The sequence below is a fragment of the Felis catus genome, chromosome F1 (assembly GCF_018350175.1).
Source record: "Felis catus isolate Fca126 chromosome F1, F.catus_Fca126_mat1.0, whole genome shotgun sequence".
In the NCBI taxonomy this organism is placed as follows: Eukaryota; Metazoa; Chordata; class Mammalia; order Carnivora; family Felidae; genus Felis; species Felis catus.
The window spans coordinates 63783249-63801569 of NC_058384.1; the positions used below are offsets into that span (position 1 = coordinate 63783249).

The 18321-nt window shown below is 52.4% G+C and overlaps 2 protein-coding genes across 7 annotated transcripts; both read left to right on the plus strand.

Annotated features, from left to right (window-relative positions):
* The first annotated feature begins 115 nt into the window (after positions 1 to 115).
* USF1 (upstream transcription factor 1) lies at positions 116 to 6032 on the plus strand. Of its 4 annotated transcripts, none has more exons than XM_019822306.3 (11): positions 116 to 271; positions 2253 to 2345; positions 2758 to 2807; positions 2962 to 3077; positions 3429 to 3530; positions 3782 to 3977; positions 4198 to 4285; positions 4421 to 4479; positions 4604 to 4698; positions 4943 to 5071; positions 5155 to 6032. In XM_019822306.3, exons 2-11 carry the CDS (start codon positions 2338 to 2340, stop codon positions 5344 to 5346), a joined length of 1035 nt encoding a protein of 344 aa, XP_019677865.1. In that variant the 5' UTR covers positions 116 to 271; positions 2253 to 2337; the 3' UTR covers positions 5347 to 6032. The 4 variants fall into 4 exon arrangements, with proteins under 4 accessions (XP_019677865.1, XP_019677862.1, XP_006943092.1 ...); XM_019822303.3 differs by lacking the exon at positions 116 to 271 and adding an exon at positions 323 to 1016; XM_006943030.3 differs by lacking the exon at positions 116 to 271 and adding an exon at positions 332 to 1016 and having other exon boundaries at positions 5257 to 6032.
* Positions 6033 to 6100: 68 nt separating this feature from the next.
* Positions 6101 to 7579, plus strand: TSTD1 (thiosulfate sulfurtransferase like domain containing 1). Of its 3 annotated transcripts, XM_023247884.2 has the most exons (4): positions 6221 to 6401; positions 6589 to 6711; positions 7178 to 7340; positions 7435 to 7579. In XM_023247884.2, the coding sequence occupies exons 1-4, from the start codon at positions 6326 to 6328 to the stop codon at positions 7484 to 7486; spliced, it is 414 nt and encodes a 137-aa protein (XP_023103652.1). In that variant the 5' UTR covers positions 6221 to 6325; the 3' UTR covers positions 7487 to 7579. The 3 variants fall into 3 exon arrangements, with proteins under 3 accessions (XP_023103654.1, XP_023103653.1, XP_023103652.1); XM_023247886.2 differs by lacking the exon at positions 7178 to 7340 and having other exon boundaries at positions 6101 to 6401; XM_023247885.2 differs by lacking the exon at positions 6589 to 6711 and having other exon boundaries at positions 6198 to 6401.
* Positions 7580 to 18321: the final 10742 nt, after the last annotated feature.

The following is an 18321-nucleotide window of genomic DNA, read 5'->3' on the forward strand; positions in this document are numbered from 1 at the left end:
CACAAATACTCCAGTGTTACTCTCCCCGGACCCCAGGAAGTGACTTCTTCTGCGCCCCGGCGACACCCCCACCCAACCGCTTCTTTCCTCAAGCGGGAACGACCGGAAGTGGGGCCGCTCAGAGCCTGGGCGGGTCGAGAGAGACACTTCCGCCCCTCAGCAACATGGCCGCAGGCCGGGAGTGCGCATGAGCGGCCGTCCATGGAGCTCTCCGAGTCCGGAGAGGGAGAACACGGTCGGGGGAGATCGGCGGCTGAGGCGGCCTTGGCCGGTGAGTTCGGGACGGGACGCGAGCCGGGAGTCTAGGGACTGGGTGGGCCGGCGGGCAGGGCAGCGTGGATTTTGTTCCCGTTTTCAGGTGGCGGACCTCCCGGGGAGGAAGCCTTTGTTTTGCGGGAGGGGGCCGAGCCCGGTTCTTTCTCTCCCGCCCCCCTTTGTGGGCCGAGCGCACTCCCCGCCCCCGAGCGCGCGCGTCCCCGCCCTCCTGCGCTGCCTGCCGCGGGGCCGGGACCGCGGGCCCGCCGAGCCCCGAGCCCTTTCCGGGCCGCCGAGCGCAGCGCCGGGCCGCCGAGGGAGCGCGGCGGCCGCCCGGGCTCGCGGGCTCCCGGGCTCGCGGGCTCGCGCCTGCTGGCTGCCGGGCCTGCAGGGACGCGCCGCGTTCTTGGGCAAGGTCGGGCGCCCGACTTCTTTCGGGACCTGGTCGTTCTCCCCTTTGTGTCCAGACGTAGCAGGGGCTCTTGCTGGGCCCTGCTGGCCCGAGCGTGCACGCCACAACATCCCGTCCGCGTTTCCGTGTCGCATCCCCTAATGCTCAGGAAATGCTTCCGGATGTCCAACTAAGATTTGAATAAGCGGCCTGACCCCGTTGCTGGGTGTCCTCCGAGGCTGCCCCTGGCTGACAGCTGTGGGCGATAGAGACGCCTCCTGTGCCCTGCCGTCTCTTCCATCGCCTCCTCCTGCAGTCAGCGCAGCAAGCCTCGGAGGGGCACCTCCTCCGTAGGTTTGAGGATGGACAGGTAGGTGGTCCCGAAACCCTGGTCCTACTTCCCCTTAGGGACTGGGATCTTCGCTGCGCTGCTTCCTCCGGACACTTTCGCTTTCGGTTCTTCTTCTTTTTTTTTTTTTTTTTTTTTTTCTTCGCCCTTTGTTTTTGTTTGTTTGGTTGGGTTTTTTTTCTTCTCTTTTCGGTCAATACTTTCCTTCGATGCGGGCTTTTCAATCATCCGCTGAAGATTTCCCTTGGATAGGAGAGGTTTGGGGGACCTTTGACCAAAAAGCCTACCCTCTCGTGCGGGGATCGTTTTGTCGTTTTGTACGTGTAGCTGTATCTTTCTGGAGACGTTTGTCTTCTCCGCTCTTTGTGTTTCCTGCCCTCCGGCCGGGTGTCAGGGTCCTAAGGCGGGCACCTTGCAAATGAGTTCCTTTTCCATTGTCTCTCCTTCCCGAACCTTGAGCCTGGAGTGGTTTTTTTTTTTCTTCCCCCTTCTTGCTGGGATTCAGTTGATTTGGAGTTGTCATGGCAACATTTTAGCAACCCTGTTGTTCCACCGGGAAGGCTTGGTGAGGAAAATAGAAGGGGCTTGTAGAGGACACGCTTGGACTCTAGGGTCTTTAACAGATGACACAAATCTGGACACCCCAAAACAAGAGCCCAAGGGGCTCCGCAGAATGAGGCCCAGGGGCCACGGATGTTCTTTATGGTTCAGGGAGGTTTGCCAATAGCAGTGGGTTTCGGGTGTCCCCTTCCTAGATTTGAAAACAGAAATTTCTTGGTACGGTATGTGGCTGAGAAGCGGGAAGAAGCACCAGTGCCCACATGACTTGGAGTGATCGTGAGGGCCGAGGAGCACTATTTGTAGAGTTACTTTTTCAAGTACTGTAGCCCACTTCTCAGCATCAGAACGGAGGAAACTGTCCCCTGTAGATGACTGCACTTTGTTCCTGGCTGAGTCTTCATGGAGCCCGGCTTCTTTCAACGTTTTTTATTTATTTTTGGGACAGAGAGAGACAGAGCATGAACGGGGGAGGGGCAGAGAGAGAGGGAGACACAGCATCGGAAACAGGCTCCAGGCTCCCGAGCCATCAGCCCAGAGCCTGACGCGGGGCTCGAACTCACGGACCGCGAGATCGTGACCTGGCTGAAGTCGGACGCTTAACCGACTGCGCCACCCAGGCACCCCTAAGGAGCCCGGCTTCTTGAAACAGGCTGTTCAGTTTCTTGGCCTCACCGCAAACTCCCTGATTTCTACCAGGACTTAACATTCTGGCCTGTGAGGCGGGAGATACAAAGGCTTCCAAAGAAGGACCAGTTCCTTGGATGTGCCCCCTTACAGAGAGATGAAGGGGTGAGTGAAGAAGAGGTAGGGTCTGGGGCGGGAGGTGGGAGGCCGGGGAGGACGCAGAACGGCTGAGAGCACTGGCTCTGGAGTCAGGCAGACCTAGATTCCGGTTTCAGCTCCGTCACCTACTAGTGTTGTGATCTGGCTCCCCATCTACAAAACGCAAGTGACGCTGCGTAGCTCATCGTGCTGTTCTTCGTGTGAGCTAAAATAACGCGTGTTCAGTGCTGAGTTCAGTGCTATGCACACACAATAAACACTCAGTAAATACCAGTTAGATTGTTATTCTAACCTAACCCGGCATCTGTTGGGAAGGCCATGGGAGTTTGGGAGCCACATGGAACTGGGTCAGTGAGCTTTTTATTCACTTCCTGCCTTATTCCCCCCACCCCCCCACCCCCACCCCCACCACAAACAGGCAGCAGAAAACAGCTGAAGCGGAAGAGGGGACAGTGCAGATTCAGGAAGGTGAGTGGTAGAAACAGACCTGAGACCCAGAGCCCATCGTGGCCCCTCCCCGCCCCCCCCGCCGTGGGCGCACCTCCCGTGCACCCTTGTCCTTCGTGGAACAGAGGGAGAAAGTCCATACCTCGCAGAGTTTTCCTTCGCTCTTTTAATTCAGGAGCGGTGGCAACTGGGGAGGACCCCACCAGCGTGGCCATTGCCAGCATCCAGTCAGCTGCCACCTTCCCTGACCCCAACGTCAAGTACGTCTTCCGAACTGAGAATGGGGGCCAGGTAAGGGAGGGGGCCAGGCGCCTGCAGGTGTTACGTGGGGTTGGGGTTGAGGGAGGTAATCGAACCCTCAGGGGGAGACCTGGCTTGGAGGTGGGGGTGGGGCGAAGGCGTGGACCCCTGTGGGGTGGGGAGGGGCTTGGAGGATGAGGTTTGGAGTAGGGATTGGGGGTGGGGGGGGGCCCGTGCTGAAACTTCTGGGGAAAGAGGGGAGAGTGGCTGAATCTCTGTCTCTGACGCACTCTTGTTTTGGGGCATTATCTGAGAGAAGCTTTATGAGGGTCCTGGGGTCCCCAGCATTTACTCTCCTGCTCTCTCTCCCTCCCCACCGCTTCCCTTTCCTCCTGCTTCTAGGTGATGTACAGGGTGATCCAGGTGTCTGAGGGGCAGCTGGATGGCCAGACTGAGGGGACTGGCGCCATCAGTGGCTATCCTGCCACTCAGTCCATGACCCAGGTACCAGGGTATGGGCTGGGGAGGGGGCCCCAGAGCTCTGCGGAGGAAAATGAAGCTGAGCCCATGGGCTGGGGCTGGGGCTGGGGCTGGGGGCGGTGAGGCACCTGGGGCTGCTTTGTCCCAAGGTGCTAGGTTCTCCCTTTCTCGATATTTCTCCCTCCTTCCTCTTGGGGATAGGAGCTATGCAGTGAGTAGTTCGGTGGGAAGTACCTGACTGTCGTTGAACTTTGTTCTCATGTTCCCTTTCCCAGGCGGTGATCCAGGGTGCATTCACCAGTGACGATACGGTTGACGCCGAGGGGACAGCTGCCGAGACGCACTACACTTACTTCCCCAGCACTGCCGTGGGCGATGGGGCCGCGGGTACCACCTCGGGGAGCGCGGCCGCGGTTGTCACGACGCAGGGCTCAGAGGCACTGCTGGGGCAGGCGACCCCTCCCGGCACCGGTGAGACATGTGAGGGTGCGGCTGGAGGGACAAGGCTGGGGGCAGGGGGCCTTTCCTCATGACCCCTTAACGATCGCTAAGACCCGGGCAGGCAGTGAGTCTGGGGCTGCCCTTCCAGCAGGAGGAAGTGTGTCCTTAGAGGATCCTAGGGCCTTGGCCTCAGAGCTCGATGAGGTTCCTGGTCCCACGTCCTGACAGAACCGACCCCGCATCTTCACAGGCCAATTCTTTGTGATGATGTCGCCACAAGAAGTGTTGCAGGGAGGAAGCCAGCGCTCCATTGCCCCAAGGACTCACCCTTATTCCCCGTGAGTGACCCCTGGTTCTTCTCGGCTGCCGTGGTGTTCTTGATCCCCGCCAACTCCTGTGTCGTCCCCTAACCCCACCTCCAATCTTCTCTCTCGTCCTTCCCTTACCCTGGCCGCCCTGGGCTCTGTCGTCAGGAAGTCAGAAGCTCCGCGGACCACTCGGGATGAGAAACGCAGGGCTCAGCATAATGAAGGTGGGTACTGCTTGGTGGCATTGGGGACAGCGTGGTGTCTGAGCGAGAGAGCTTGGGGAGTTGGACAGGGCTGGTGGGGGGGGGGTTCTCACAGAGTCACCTTGACCTCCGCTCTGCCCCACAGTCGAGCGCCGCCGCCGAGACAAGATCAACAATTGGATTGTGCAGCTGTCCAAGATCATCCCAGACTGCTCCATGGAGAGCACCAAGTCTGGCCAGGTCACGGGAGGGCCCCGGGAGTGGGCCGGATGCCTGGGTTCTGTCTCCTGGTATCGTCTGCCGAAATGGTGGAGAGGGCACACGTGGCAGGAACCCGTGCTTCTCTCTCTCTGAGGTTGCCCGTGTCCTTGTGAAAGGTTACCCCACCGTCCTTAGGGGAAAACGAGGCCCAGGGGGTGTGTGTGCTTTAGGAAGGCCAGGCAGGGAGCACCTCAGTCCTCATTTTGTTGGCTTCTTCTTGCAGAGTAAAGGTGGGATTCTCTCCAAAGCCTGTGATTATATCCAGGAGCTTCGACAGAGCAACCACCGGTTGTCTGAGGAGCTGCAAGGGCTTGACCAGCTACAGCTGGACAATGATGTGCTTCGACAGCAGGTCAGACCCCTGTCCTCCGTACAGCCCTCCTCGACTCCAGGGCCCCTGAGCCAGTTTGGGACTCCCTCCTTTGGTTTCCATAGAGCGGGCCTCATCCTCTTCCCCTCACTAGTGGATGCCTGAAGAAGGTCAGAAAAGTGCCAACTTTTCGACTTACTCTCCTCATCGCCTCCTTTCCGCGTCAGGTGGAAGATCTCAAAAACAAGAACCTGCTGCTTCGAGCTCAGTTGCGGCACCACGGAGTAGAGGTCGTCATTAAGAATGACAGCAACTAACTCTGGGGACTCCGGGGCTTTGGGCCCTACAGCCCCTTTCTGAGAACTACAGATAGCCCAGGAGCAGCAGGCCAACCCCGTGCCCCTTTCCTTCACTGCCCACTTCTGCGTGGGACCAGGGGGAGTCAGAAGGCGTGGCTTTGAACTGAGGCCCTGTGATCGAGCAGCCTGCAGTGGTGTGAAACACACGCGTGGGCGGGCGCGGACAGCCTTGCCCAGCCCCGCGCCATGCAGCCCCTGGGCCCTTGTGCCCCTCTTGCGCATGCATGTGCTGTCTCCATGCTGGATACTGGACACACAGAACCGGGGGTGGGGGGAGCTTGCCCCGTGCTCGCTTAGAGTGCCAGCAGAGGGTCCGCTAACGAGTGATGCTCTGGCCTGCCCCAGGACTCTGGCGCTCTCTTCCACTGGTTCTTCCTCACCCTGGAGCTCAGATGTGCACCTGAGGACTCTGGGGAACAGGCTTTAGCAAGAAGTGGGGAAAAGGATGCTTAGCAGCGGCCGCTGCCCCCGGGGAGAGGAGATTGGCCGGCAAGCATCTAAGGCCTATGCAGAAGTCTCTGGAGCCGGGGAGAACAACAGACAGGGGCCCACTTGGGGCCTTCCCCTTGTGGGGACGGTTTTTCTTTTACTTTCTTTTCTTTTCTTTTTTTTTTTTTTTTAAAGATAAAATGTTCAGAGCCACATTTCTCTCCTGGTTTTCCTTTTTGTGGGCCCCAGGGCGGAAGGGAGGGGGGGGCACATTGCACTTTGCCCAGGAAGGGCTGGTCGGCCCAGGTTAGGGTGGGGTGCCACTCCCGTGTTCATGACTCTGAGTCCCGGTGCCTGGGCCAAGCCTGACCGTCCGCGCCGGGCAGTCGCAAGAATCTCGGGCCCGCGCGGGTATCAGCTGTACCGCGCGCGAACAGGTGCCGAGGGGCAGATCGGGAGGCGGTGCCTTCGCTTCCGGTTCCGGTCCCGGCTCCGGGAGGCGGGGGAGATGCTGCGGGCACGGAGGGGGCGGCCCGGGGCCGCATTCCTGCAGCTCGCCGTCGCGGCGCGGGCCATGGCCGGAGGTACCTGCGGGGAGACGTGGGGCCTCGCCCCGACCCCCGGGAGCGCGCGGAGCCCCCGGGAGGAGGCGCGGCGGCGGGGGGCGCGGAGGTCCGCACGCTCCCGCTCCCGCTCCCGCTCCCGCTCCCGCTCCCGCTCCCGGGCTGGGGCGCCGCGCTCCGCTCCAGGCTCTCGTGCCTCCCTCCTCAGCGCCCACGGTCTCGCTCCCTGAACTGCGTTCGCTCCTGGCCTCGGGCCGGGCCCGGCTTATCGATGTGAGATCTCGGGAGGAGGCGGCAGCGGGGACCATCCCGGGGGCGCTCAACATCCCGGGTATGGGGCCGAGGGGACGCCCGCGCGGGTGGCCTAGAGGCCGTGCAGGAGGGGCGTCTAGGGCGGCGTGGGGGAGGCACGGCTGCGGGGGTCCCGCCTTGCCTTAAGCCGCCCGCACCCACCCACCTCCCGACTTCCTGGAGAAGCGCTGGTGGGAGGCGGATCCTGGCAGCGCAACCGGCCCTTCCAGTTTGAGCGGATCGCAGGCGGCGAGGAAGGGGCGGACCCGCTGCTCCGCGCTTGACCTCCCCGAGGCCGGGCGCCCGCCCGTCGCTCCTCCTCGCGCAGGGGAGGTGGCCCCCGTGCAGCTGTGGGCGGCCGCCTTCCTGCGCGGGCGGGCCTGCCCTGTCCTTGAGGTTGGGGTGTGGCGTGGTCACCGGGTGTGGTTTGGGGGCGCTCCGGAGACGCGCTCGGGCCGCAGGGGCCAGTCCCCGGCTTCCCATTCTGTCCCCTCGACTCCTCCCAGTGTCTGAGCTGGAAAGTGCCCTGCAAATGGAGCCCGCCGCTTTCCAGGCTTTGTACTCCGCCGAGAAGCCGAAGCGGGACGATGAGAATCTCATCTTCTTCTGCCAGATGGGCAAGCGGGGTTTGCGGGCCACGCAGCTGGCCCAGGGCCTTGGATACACAGGGTATGGGGGAGGCGTGCATCGCCGGCTGGGGGTGACTGGGCACTGCCTCCCGGGCCTGTCCTTCCCTCACCCCCTCCCCCTTTTGTCTCCACAGGGCTCGCAACTACGCAGGGGCCTATAGAGAATGGTTCCAGAAAGAAGGTTAGGTAGAAGGCGGCTTACTGACGGCCCCCTCTCCCTCCTCACCGCGGCCACCGTAACTGCGCGCAAAGGCATCAAATAAAGACCGTTTACTCGAAGCATTGGAAGCACTTAGTTTGTCAGGTGCACGGCGAACACTCCCAATCTTAATCTAGACTTCACTTCAGCCCTGGGTCCTTCTCCAGCATCCTCTGTCCCCACCCCCCCCACCCCCCACCCCAACCTCCCAACCCCCTGCAGTTTCCTGAGAGGATGATTCTCCTGGAACAACTGTTTTCAGCTCAGGATGCACATCAGAATCAGTTGGTACCTAAAAAAAAAAAAAAAAGTGTGGGTGCCCTTCCAGATTTGGAATCTTGGGGGTGAGACCTGGGGAGTGGTGGTTTTATGAGCCCCCGAAGTGATTTTTTTAAGTGTTGTTTAATATGGGGCTGGATCCCGCGACGCTGGGATCATGGCCCAAACTGAAATCAAGAGTTGGATGCTCAAACGACTGAGCCACCCAGGCGCCCCTCTCACCCCCCCCCCACAACCCCCCACCCCAAATGATTCTAATGTGCAGTCAGGGGCCAGAACCACTGCTCCAGAGGGCAGCCGACTGGGGCTTGGCTTGGCCTTGCTGCCATGACTGTTTTTTCCACGTTGTCTGTGACTGCTTTTGTGTAAAATGGTGGCATTGTTGTCACAGGGACTCTATGTTCTTCCAGTCCCAACATTTTTACTATCTAGTCCTTGATGGCCATAGTTTGCCCGCCCCTGCCCCTGTCCTTCGGGTCCCCAGCCCCCACCTGCCCTCCCTCAGGCTTCGTCACTGGGTTGAGGAAAGGAAAGGGCAGCTCCAGGCATCGAGGGACCGAACAGATGTCACCCTTCATGCCTACAGGTGTGTCAAACACAGGTTACAAGTGTGAGGTTACACCAAAGACAGGCCCCGGCTTCTAGCAACACCGTCCTTTGATCCCACGCTGGACTGAACAAAATTTAATTGGTTAAGGAAAATGAGAAACACACACTTGCTGACAAAACTCAACACAGTGTGTATGTGCCTTCTCTCTGGTGCGGGGCATAGTTTGATGCATATCCTTCCAGACTTTTCAAATATTTACATGCCAGGGTTCTGACTTCCTAAGTTTGCTGTCTTAAAATTTTATTCCTTGAGGCTCCGGCTGGCTTAGTCGGTAGAGCCTACAACTCTTGATCTTGGGGTTGCGAGTTTGAGCCCCACGTTGGGCGGGATGATTCCTGAAAAAAATAAATGAAAACTTAAGAGGAGTGCCTGGATGGCTTGGTTGATTAAGCATCCATTTCTGGATTTCGGCTCAGGTTATGATCTCCTGGTTGGTGAGTTTGAGCCCCAACCAGGGCTCCGTGCTGACAGCTCAGAGCCTGCTTGGGATTCTCTCTCTGCCCCTCCCCTGTGCTCACTCGCTTGTGCTCTTTCTCTCTCTCTCTCAGAATAAATAAACATATTTAGTTACAGAGAGGAAGGGAGGCAAACCCTAAGAGACTCTTAAATACTGAAAAACCGAGGGTGGATGGTGGTGGGGGAGAGGGGAAAGTGGGGGATGGGCACTGAGGAAGGGCACCTGTTGGGATGAGCACTGGGTGTTGCACAGATGCCAATTTGACAATAAATTATATTTAAATAAACAATTTTTTTTAAATGAAAAAAGATACAATCTTAAAAAAAAATAAATAATACACTTCTGTTCCTTTATTGGTGGAAGAGGAAGTTGGACCCAATTTTCTGACTTTTCAAGTTTCTGGAGAAATGCCTTCAAATCCCTGCATTCCTTGCCTTCCTCTCCCTCCCTTTCTCTCCTCTTCTACCTCCTGGGCTGTACCCAGCCCTTCTGTGTCTCATGTCACAGCCTACCGTGCACCTCCACAAAGTCTGTTCGTCTGGGTTCTCCAGCTTCTCTGTCATGGCTCTCCCATTCTCCCTGAGCTAACCACAATTCCTTCCTTCCTTCCTTCCTTCCTTCCTTCCTTCCTTCCTTCCTTCCTTCCTTCTTCCCTTCCTCCCTTCCTCCCTTCCTCCTTTCCTCCCCTCCCTTCCCATGCTTCCCGCCCTCCCCTTCCTTCCTTCCTTCCTTCCTTCCTTCCTTCCTTCCTTCCTTCCTTCCTTCCTTCCTCCTTCCCTTCCCTCCACTCCTTCCTTCCTACCTTCCTTCCTTTGTTCTTTTTTTCTTTTCTCTTTTCTTTCTTTCATTAACGTTTACTTATTTTTGAGAGACAGAGACAGACAGTGCACCAGCGGGGGAGGGGCAAAGAAGAGAGAGGGAGACACAGAATCCGAAGCAGGCTCCAGGCTCTGAGCTGTCAGCACAGAGCCCGACTTGAGGCCCGAACCCATGAACCATGAGATCATGACCTGAGTGGGAGTCGGATGCTTAACCGACTGAGTCACCCAGGTGCCCCAACTACAGTTCATTTCTGTCTGCACTTAGCTGGACAGCGTTGGGTCTACAGATACAATCGAAACATGTGAGTCTGGGCTAAGTTCTGGCAAATCGTCCCTGCCGTTTCTTCCCTCAAACACCCACCTCCCTTTGCTTTTCAGACTGCTTAGAAGGTTTTCCTGGGGTCTAATTTCCCTCCTTGTTTGACTCTCAACTGTTCTAGTGTTCTTTTTTTGCCTCCTCAAATATTGTAATTTGATTATAGCATTTCTTTCTTTCTTTTCTTTTCTTTTTTTTTTTTTGAAGCATAATTTACCTCCAATAAAATGCACAGTTCTTAAATGTTCAGTTCATTGAGTTTTGGCAAGCGTATGCTCACTTGTAACAACCACCCTGATAAGATCTAGAACACTGACATCCCCGAGGTTTTTCTGGGGCCCCTTTGCGGTCAGTTCCATCCTTAATCTTTTTCTGGGCACCATTGTCTATCTTCTATCACCGTAAACTAGTGTTTTAGCTTCCTTCCCAGCCTGCCAACCTACATTATTTGCTTTCTTCAGTTTAGCTGATGAGGGTCAGAGAGGGCCCCGGAAGTAAACTGGCCTGCTCTCCATGACCGACCATGCCCCCTGGCTTGGTCATCATGAAGAGATCTTTCCTCTTTCTCCCTCATTAACTGTTTGGTTCATAAACTCCATAAGGCTGTTCCAACCCATTCCTTTGCCCTTTAAAATTCTTCCCTTTCAGGGGCGCCTGCGTGGCTCAGTCGGTTGAGCATCCGACTCCCACTCAGGTCATGATCTCACGGTTCGTGGGTTTGAGCCTCGAGTCAGGCTCTGGGCTGACAGCTCAGAGCCTGGAGCCTGCTTCGGATTCTGCGTCTCCCTCTCTCTCTCTGCCCCTCCCCAGCTCGTTCTGTGTCTCTTTCTCTCAAAAATAAATTTAAAAAACATTAAAAGGGTTTTTGGTTTTTTTTTTTTTAATTCTTCCCTTTCCTCATAGCTAACTATTTCAACAGGTGAGGCCGGGAGCTCGAGCGGACCAGCTGTCTGTCCCCTTGCCTTCTGCCTTCCTTTCCAGACTCCACTGGGCTCCTCCCTCTCACCAAATTTTGCCCCACGTTGTGTGGACCAATACCTGTGTCATATCTGTCACCCTCCATTTTTGTTGTTAATTCTTCCCAGTCGGTGTGACCTCCTTAAAGACAGAAGTGCCCCAAATGAACGCGAGTTCTCAGTGGGTATTTGTTGAGCCTCACTACCCTGCCAACGTTCAGAATCTTCTGACTTCAGCCTTTTGGAAACACCGCTGGCTGACCAATCTTAAAATAACATTTTTGGGCGCCCAGCTGGCTCAGTCAGTAGGGCATGCGACTTCCTGATCTCAGGGTGAGGAGTTCAAGCCCCATGTTGGGTGTGCAGCTTACTTAAAACAACAAAACAACAACAATTGGTTCCTTGGGGTGTGTGGCTGTGGCTCAGCTCAAGACCATGTGGCTCTTGATCCCAGGATTGTGAGTTCAAGTCCCACTTTGGGTGTAGAGATTGCTTAAAAATAAAATCTTTTTTTTTTAATTTTTTTTTTTTTGTTGATGTTTATTTTTGAAGGAGACAGACGGAACGTGAGTGGGAGAGGGGCAGAGAGAGAGGAGACACAGAATCCGAAGCAGGCTCCAGGCTCTGAGCTGTCAGCACAGAGCCTGACAGGGGGCTCGAACTCACGATCTGTGAGATCATGACCTGAGTGAGCTCAGTCGCCCAACTGACTATTTTTCATTTAAAAATAAAATCTTTTAGTGGCAACTGGGTGGCTCAATCAGCTGAGCGTCTGACTCCTGATTTCGGCTCAGGTCGTGATGCCAGGGTTGTGGGATCAAGCACCGTGTCGGGCTGAGCTTGAATTCTGCTTCGGATTCTCTCTCTTCCCCTCTACCCCACTGGTGCACTTTCTCTCTCTCTCTCTCTCTCTCTCTCTCTCTCTCTCTAATATAAAATAAATAACTAAAAATAAATAAATTCTTTAAAAAATTTTTAATGTTTGTATCTTTTATTTTTGAGTGAGAGAGAGCGTGCATGCATGCAAGTAGGAGAGGGACGAGAGAGGGGGACAGAGGATCAGAAGTGGGCCCCGTGCTGACAGCAGCAAAAGCCCGTGTGGGGCTCGAACTCACAAGCCATGAGGTCATGACCTGAGCTGAGGTCGGTCACTCACCTGACTGAGCTGAGCCACCCAGGTGCCCCTGAAGTTTTTTTAAAAATTAAAAGGGGGCACCTGGGTGGCTCAGTCAGTTGACCGTCCAACTTTGGCTCAGGTCCTATCTCACGGCTCGTGGGTTCGAACCCCGTGTCGGGCTCTGTGCTGACAGCTCAGAGCCTGGACCCTGCTTCGGATTCTGTCTTCCTCTCTCTCTTCCCCTCTCAACCCCCCCATAAATAAATAAATAAACATTAACAAAATTTAAAAAATTAAAAGAATAACATTTTATCTTATCAGTGAGAGTCGATAATTTACAAGAAGTCCTTGTTGCCTACTGGCTCGGGCACGCATCGTGGCCCGGCCTGCTGAGCAATCTGTAGCCTAGATCTGGCGTGACCCTGCCTTTCCAAACTTCCTCTTCAGCACCTGCCCCCACCAGGCTGGGTGTTTTTAGGGGACTAAGCAGCCTCTACTCCCTCCTCACCGTGGTGGCGCCTGCTCACCATTTCCCCCGTTTGGGAAGCTTCCAGGCTCTTTTGTGATTACTTTGAATTTCACAAGAATTAGAAGAATGTATTTGGCAGGACACTTGCTGTCCTCATCCAGAGGGCTTTAAAACTAAAGGAGGAGGGAGGAAAATAAGTAGATGATATTGTATCACTGAATTCCACAAAGGCCATGAGACCAGGACAGGGAGGAGGCACGCACTTCTCATGCTGTGTGGTAAGTTGCATGGATGGCTCTTTGCTTATGTCGACTCCATTTTTGTGTGGCCAACAATTCAACCAGCACCTGGCTCGTAGGAGGTACTTCCATAAACGTGGAATTTTTCCTGAGGTATTGAGTAACTCTCAGAGGGAAAAATGCAAGGGGAGAAAGTTGGGACTAATACTCCTGAAGGGTAGCACGTTGTTCTGTAAAAAGGAAAGGCTAAATAGGGGTCACCACTAGCTACTTTGTAACTATTCCAACCCTCACTTTCTTTATCTGTAAAAATCGGGGTTAGAACACGTCTCTTTGGGTAGTCGTGGAAGTTTATTTATTTATTTATTTAATGTTTATTTTCAAGGGAGCATGTGAGCGGGGGAGAGGCAAAGAGAGAGGGAGACAGAGGATCCAAAGCGGGTCCTGTGCTGACAGTAGTGAGCCTGATGCGGGGCTCGAACTCAAACCGTGAGATTATGACCTGAGCCGAAGTCAGATGCTCAACCGACTGAGCCACCCAGGTGCCTGGTTGTGGAAGTTTATTAAGATAACATATGTAGGGGCACCTGGGTGGCTCTGGTCTGACTTCGGCTCAGGTCGTGATCTCACGGCTCGTGGGTTCGAGCCCCGCGTCGAGCTCTGTGCTGACAGCTCAGAGCCTGGAGCCTGCTTCGGATTCTGTGTCTCCCTCTGTCTCTGCCCTTCCCCTGCTTGCATTCTTTCCTTCTCTGCCTCAGAATTAAATAAGCATTAAAAAAATTTTTTTTTTTTAATGATAACACATGTAAAGTACCTGCCATGTAGAAGGTGTGGATATATATATGAATAATAAACACAAGAAGGTAAATAAAATTGCATAGGTATTTTGAAACTTGATGGAAGGGAACGTGTGACAGGCTGTGGGAAAGTATATCATATTAAAAAGAAAATATATTTAATAGAAGAGCCAGACTTCATAAGCGTGCAGCTGGATAGATTTCTGCAAAATGAACACAATCATTTTACCACCCCTGTGCTCAGAAAACACACACTGCATTACAAACTTAAACTCTGTTGTGACTGGCTTTATGGCCAATTGTATGGTCGATTTTTGTAGATGTTCCATGAACGCTTGAAAAGAGGGTACAGGGGCACGTGGGTGGCTCACCCGACACTTGGTTTTGGCTCAGGTCATGATCTCACGGTTCGTGGGTTCAAGCCCCGCGTTGGGCTCTGTGCTGACAGGGTGGGGCCCGCTTGGGATCCTGTCTCTCTCCCTCTCTCTCAATAAACAAATAAATTTTTAAAAATTATTTGCAGGGGCGCCTGGGTGGCTCAGTCGGTTAGGCGGCCGACTTCGACTCAGGTCATGATCTCGCGGTCCGTGAGTTCGAGCCCCGCGTCGGGCTCTGTGCTGACAGCTCAGAGCCTGGAGCCTGTTTCGGATTCTGTGTCTCCCTCTCTCTGCCCCTCCCCCGTTCATGCTCTGTCTCTCTCTGTCTCAAAAATAAATAAACGTTAAAAATTATTTGCAAAAAAAGAGGGTATATCTTGCAGTTTGGGAGTGCAGTGCTCTCTATGTCCGTTAGGTCCAATTTATTAATTATAATTATACTTATTAATTAATTATTAATTAATAGATTGTTCAAATCTATTTATGTCTCTAGAATTTTCTTGTCTACTGGTACTCTCAGCTTCTTACAGAGGTATGTTTAAATCTGTCACTATGATAGGGATTTGTCTATTTCCCCTTTAGTTCTGTCACCTCTACTTTGTATATTTGGAGACTGTGGTATTAGATTGTACACAGTTAGAACTGTAACACTTCCTCCTGATTGGATTCCTTTCTCATCATGTCCCCTTCATCTAGTTTCAAAGCCTGTTTTGTTTCATATCAGTGCAAGTATACCAGCTTCCCTACAGGAAGGGGCACCCGGGTGGCGCAGTCGGTTCAGCGTCCGACTTCAGCTCAGGTCATGATCTCCTGGTCTGTGAGTTCGAGCCCTGCGTGGGGCTCTGTGCTGACAGCTCGGAGCCTGGAGCCTGCTTTGGACCCTGTGTCTCCCTCTCTCTCTCTGCCCCTCCCCCACTCACACTCTGTCTCTCGCTCTCTCTCTCTCAAAACATAAATAAACATTAAAAAGTTAAAGAAAAAAAAGAAGTGGACTCTAGGAAAGCAGATTTTAAAACTGAAAGAAAACATAAGTTAAGCTCATTGCTAGAGACCCCAAAGAGAACATGAGTCGGGAAAACTGTGTCGTCAGATTATCCAGAGGGACGTCCTTCCCACTCATTCACTCTGCTTCCTATTCCTATTCCTATTTGTCACCACGTTCCTCAACCTACCAAGTCATCCAATTCATCGACCTTACCAACATTTTGCTATTTATTAATTTCCTCATGCCTTTGTATTCCTCCTAATGCAGTAGATTCTACGCATGGGTCATTGCTATCACCGTTCCTTTGCAGAACCAGGGATAAACTTATCAAGAAAGCTCAAGCTCAAGTCCATGGGCACCTGGCTGGCTGAGTCGTGGAGCAGGTGACTTTTTTTTTTTTTTGAGAGTGGGGGAGGGGCAGGAGAGGGAAAGAGAGACTCTTAAGCAGGCTCCATGCCCAGTGAGGAGCCCAAGAAACGTGCTCTCTTCTCTCTTTCTCTCTCTCTCTCAAAAACAAAAACGAACAAACAAACAACACAAGCAATCAAAAGCCTTCTGCCTGCATGACCAAGACAGGCAAACATCACAGAAATCAAGTCAAAAGACAAGCAGCCAACTGGGGGGAAAATCAACTCAGTGTGTACACAAAGGTCTAATTCCTGACTATAGAAAGAGCCCTTACAAATGGATAAGAAAAAGACAATTACTCCAATAAAAAATGAGCGAAACATATGAAGAGAAATAAAAAACAAATGAAGAGCTCACAGAATACACAGGACTCTTGAAGTTATGGGGATGCTCACTTTGAGATACACAAGTTATACTAAACCCCGGGGCGGCTGGGGGTTCGGTCGGTGAGGCGTCCAACTCTTGATTTCGGCTCAGGTCCTGATCTCAAGGTTTTGAGATGGAGTCCGCATTGGGCTCCATGCTGGGCTCGCAGGCTGCTTAAGATCGTCTCTCCCACAACAGATGCTGTCAAGGATGCGGAGAGAGAGGATCTCTTTTGCACTGCTGGTGAGAAGGCAAACCCGTGTAGCCCCTCTGGAAACAGCATGGAGGTTCCTCAAAAAAATTAAAAATAGAGCTACCCTACGACCCAGCAATTGCACTACTAGGCATTTATCCACGGGATACAGGTGTGCTGTTTCGAAGGGACCCATGCACCCCCATGTTTATGGCAGCACTATCGACAATAGCCAAAGTATGGAAAGAGCCCAAATGTCCATCGATGGATGAGTGGATAAAGAAGATGTGATACACACACACACACACACACACACACACACAAATGGAGTATTACTCGGCAATCAAAAAGAATGAAATCTTGCCATTTGCAGCTACGTGGATGGAACTGGAGGCTCTTATTAGTGAAATTAGCTAAGTGAAATTAGTCAGAGAAAGACAAAAATCATAGGACTTCACTCATAGGAGGACTTTAAGAAACAAAACAGATGAACGTAAGGGAAGGGAAGCAAAAATAATATAAAAACAGGCAGGGGACAAAACAGAAGAGACTCATAAATATGGAGAGCAAACTGAGGGTTACGGGAGGGATGGTGGCAGAGAGAATGGGCTAAATGGGTAAGAATTAAGGAATCTACTCCTGAAATCATTGTTGCACCATATGCTAACTAACTTGAATGTAAACTAAACAAACAAACAAAAAAAAAGACGGTCTCTCTAAATAAATAAATAAATAAATAAATAAATAAAAATTAAAAAGATAGAATGTCTCCCTTAAAATGTCTCTCTTAAATTTTTTTTAAATGTTTATTCATTTTTCGATAGAGAGAGACAGAGCGTGAGTCAGGAAGGGCCAGAAAGAGAGGGAGACACAGAATCTGAAGCAGGCTCCAGGCTCTGAACTAACAGCACAGAGCCTGATGCGGGGCTCAAAGTTATCACCTGAGCTGAAGTCCGACGCCTAACTGACGGAGCCACCCAGGCATCCCAAAAATGTCTCTCTTTAAAAAAAAAAAGACACACAGGGCACCTGGGTGGCCCAGTGGGTTAAGCCTCTGACTCTTGATTTCCCTTCATGTCATGATCTCACGGTTCCTGAGTTCAAGCCCACATCTGGCTCTGCCCCTACTCTGCTCGCACTCTCTTTCTCTCTCAAAATATGTAAATAAATAAAATTTTGAAAAGACACTAAAAATGACACAAAAAAACTAAACTCATTTTACATTAATCAGGTAAATGCACTAATGTAAATTGTGCTTCAATTTACATTGATCAGTTTATTTTTTTTTAACGTTTATTTATTTTTGAGACAGAGAGAGACAGAGCATGAACGGGGGAGGGTCAGAGAGAGGGAGACACAGAATCTGAAACAGGCTCCAGGCTCTGAGCAGTCAGCACAGAGCCCGACGCAGGGCTTGAACTCACAGACCGCGAGATCATGACCTGAGCCGAAGTCAGCTGCTTAACCGACTGAGCCACCCAGGCGCCCCTACATTGATCAGTTTAGCCAATATTCAAATGTCTGAGAAAACACTCTTTTGCAAGACTATGGGAGAACAGATATGCTAATAGTTTTGTTGGGGCACCTGGGTGGCTCAGTCTGTTGAACATCAGACCTCAGCTCAGGTCATGATCTCAAGGTCGTGAGTCTGAGCCCCACAAGGGGCTCACTGCTGTCAGCACCAGAGCCCGCTTGGGATCCTCTGTCCCGCTCTCTCTGTCCCTTCCCTGCTCTCTCTCTCTCTCTCAAAAATGAATAAACTTTTGGGGCGCCTGGGTGGCTCAGTCGGTTAGACGTCTGACTTCAGCCCAGGTCACGATCTCACGGTCCGTGAGTTCGAGCCCCGCGTCGTGCTCTGGGCTGATGGCTCAGAGCCTGGAGCCTGCTTCTGATTCTGTGTCTCCCTCTCTCTCTGCCCCTCCCCTGTTCATGCTCTGTCTCTCTCTGTCACAAAAATAAATAAACGTTAAAAAAAATTAAAAAAAAATGAATAAACTTTTAAAAAAATAAAATGAAGATTGAAAAAATAGATTATGTACATACAAATTGGTACACACTCTATGGGAGGGCACTTTGTCAGTATCTGCATATACCCTTTGACCCAGCACTCACATTTCTGGAAGCTTTCTGGAAATAAGCTTCCAGCCATGTGAAATGATACGTGTACATGTTTATTCATTTCATTACTTATGTTAGCAAAAGACTGAAAGTAATCTAAGGGTCTCTTAGTGAAAACTGGCTAAATCAGCAACATTATAAGCAAACAACAGAATATTACGTAACTGCAAAAAAGAACGAGGAAGCTGTGTACTCAGGATCTCCCAGAATTCATTGTTAAGTGGGAAAAAGGTACTATGCTATCTTTTGCGTTAAAAAAAAAAAAAAAAGTAGCTCAGTTGAGCGTCTGACTCTTGATTTCGGCTCAAGTCGTG

Coding starts and splice junctions, on each gene's coding strand:
- TSTD1 (XM_023247886.2), top strand. CDS start 6,152: ATGACTCTGAGTCCCGGTGCCTGGGCCAAGCCTGACCGTCCGCGCCGG. Junction 6,402..6,588: donor GGCGCGGGCCATGGCCGGAG/GTACCTGCGGGG, acceptor CTCCCTCCTCAG/CGCCCACGGTCTCGCTCCCT. Junction 6,712..7,434: donor GGGGGCGCTCAACATCCCGG/GTATGGGGCCGA, acceptor TTGTCTCCACAG/GGCTCGCAACTACGCAGGGG.
- USF1 (XM_019822306.3), top strand. Junction 3,531..3,781: donor CCACTCAGTCCATGACCCAG/GTACCAGGGTAT, acceptor TCCCTTTCCCAG/GCGGTGATCCAGGGTGCATT. Junction 4,480..4,603: donor CAGGGCTCAGCATAATGAAG/GTGGGTACTGCT, acceptor TCTGCCCCACAG/TCGAGCGCCGCCGCCGAGAC.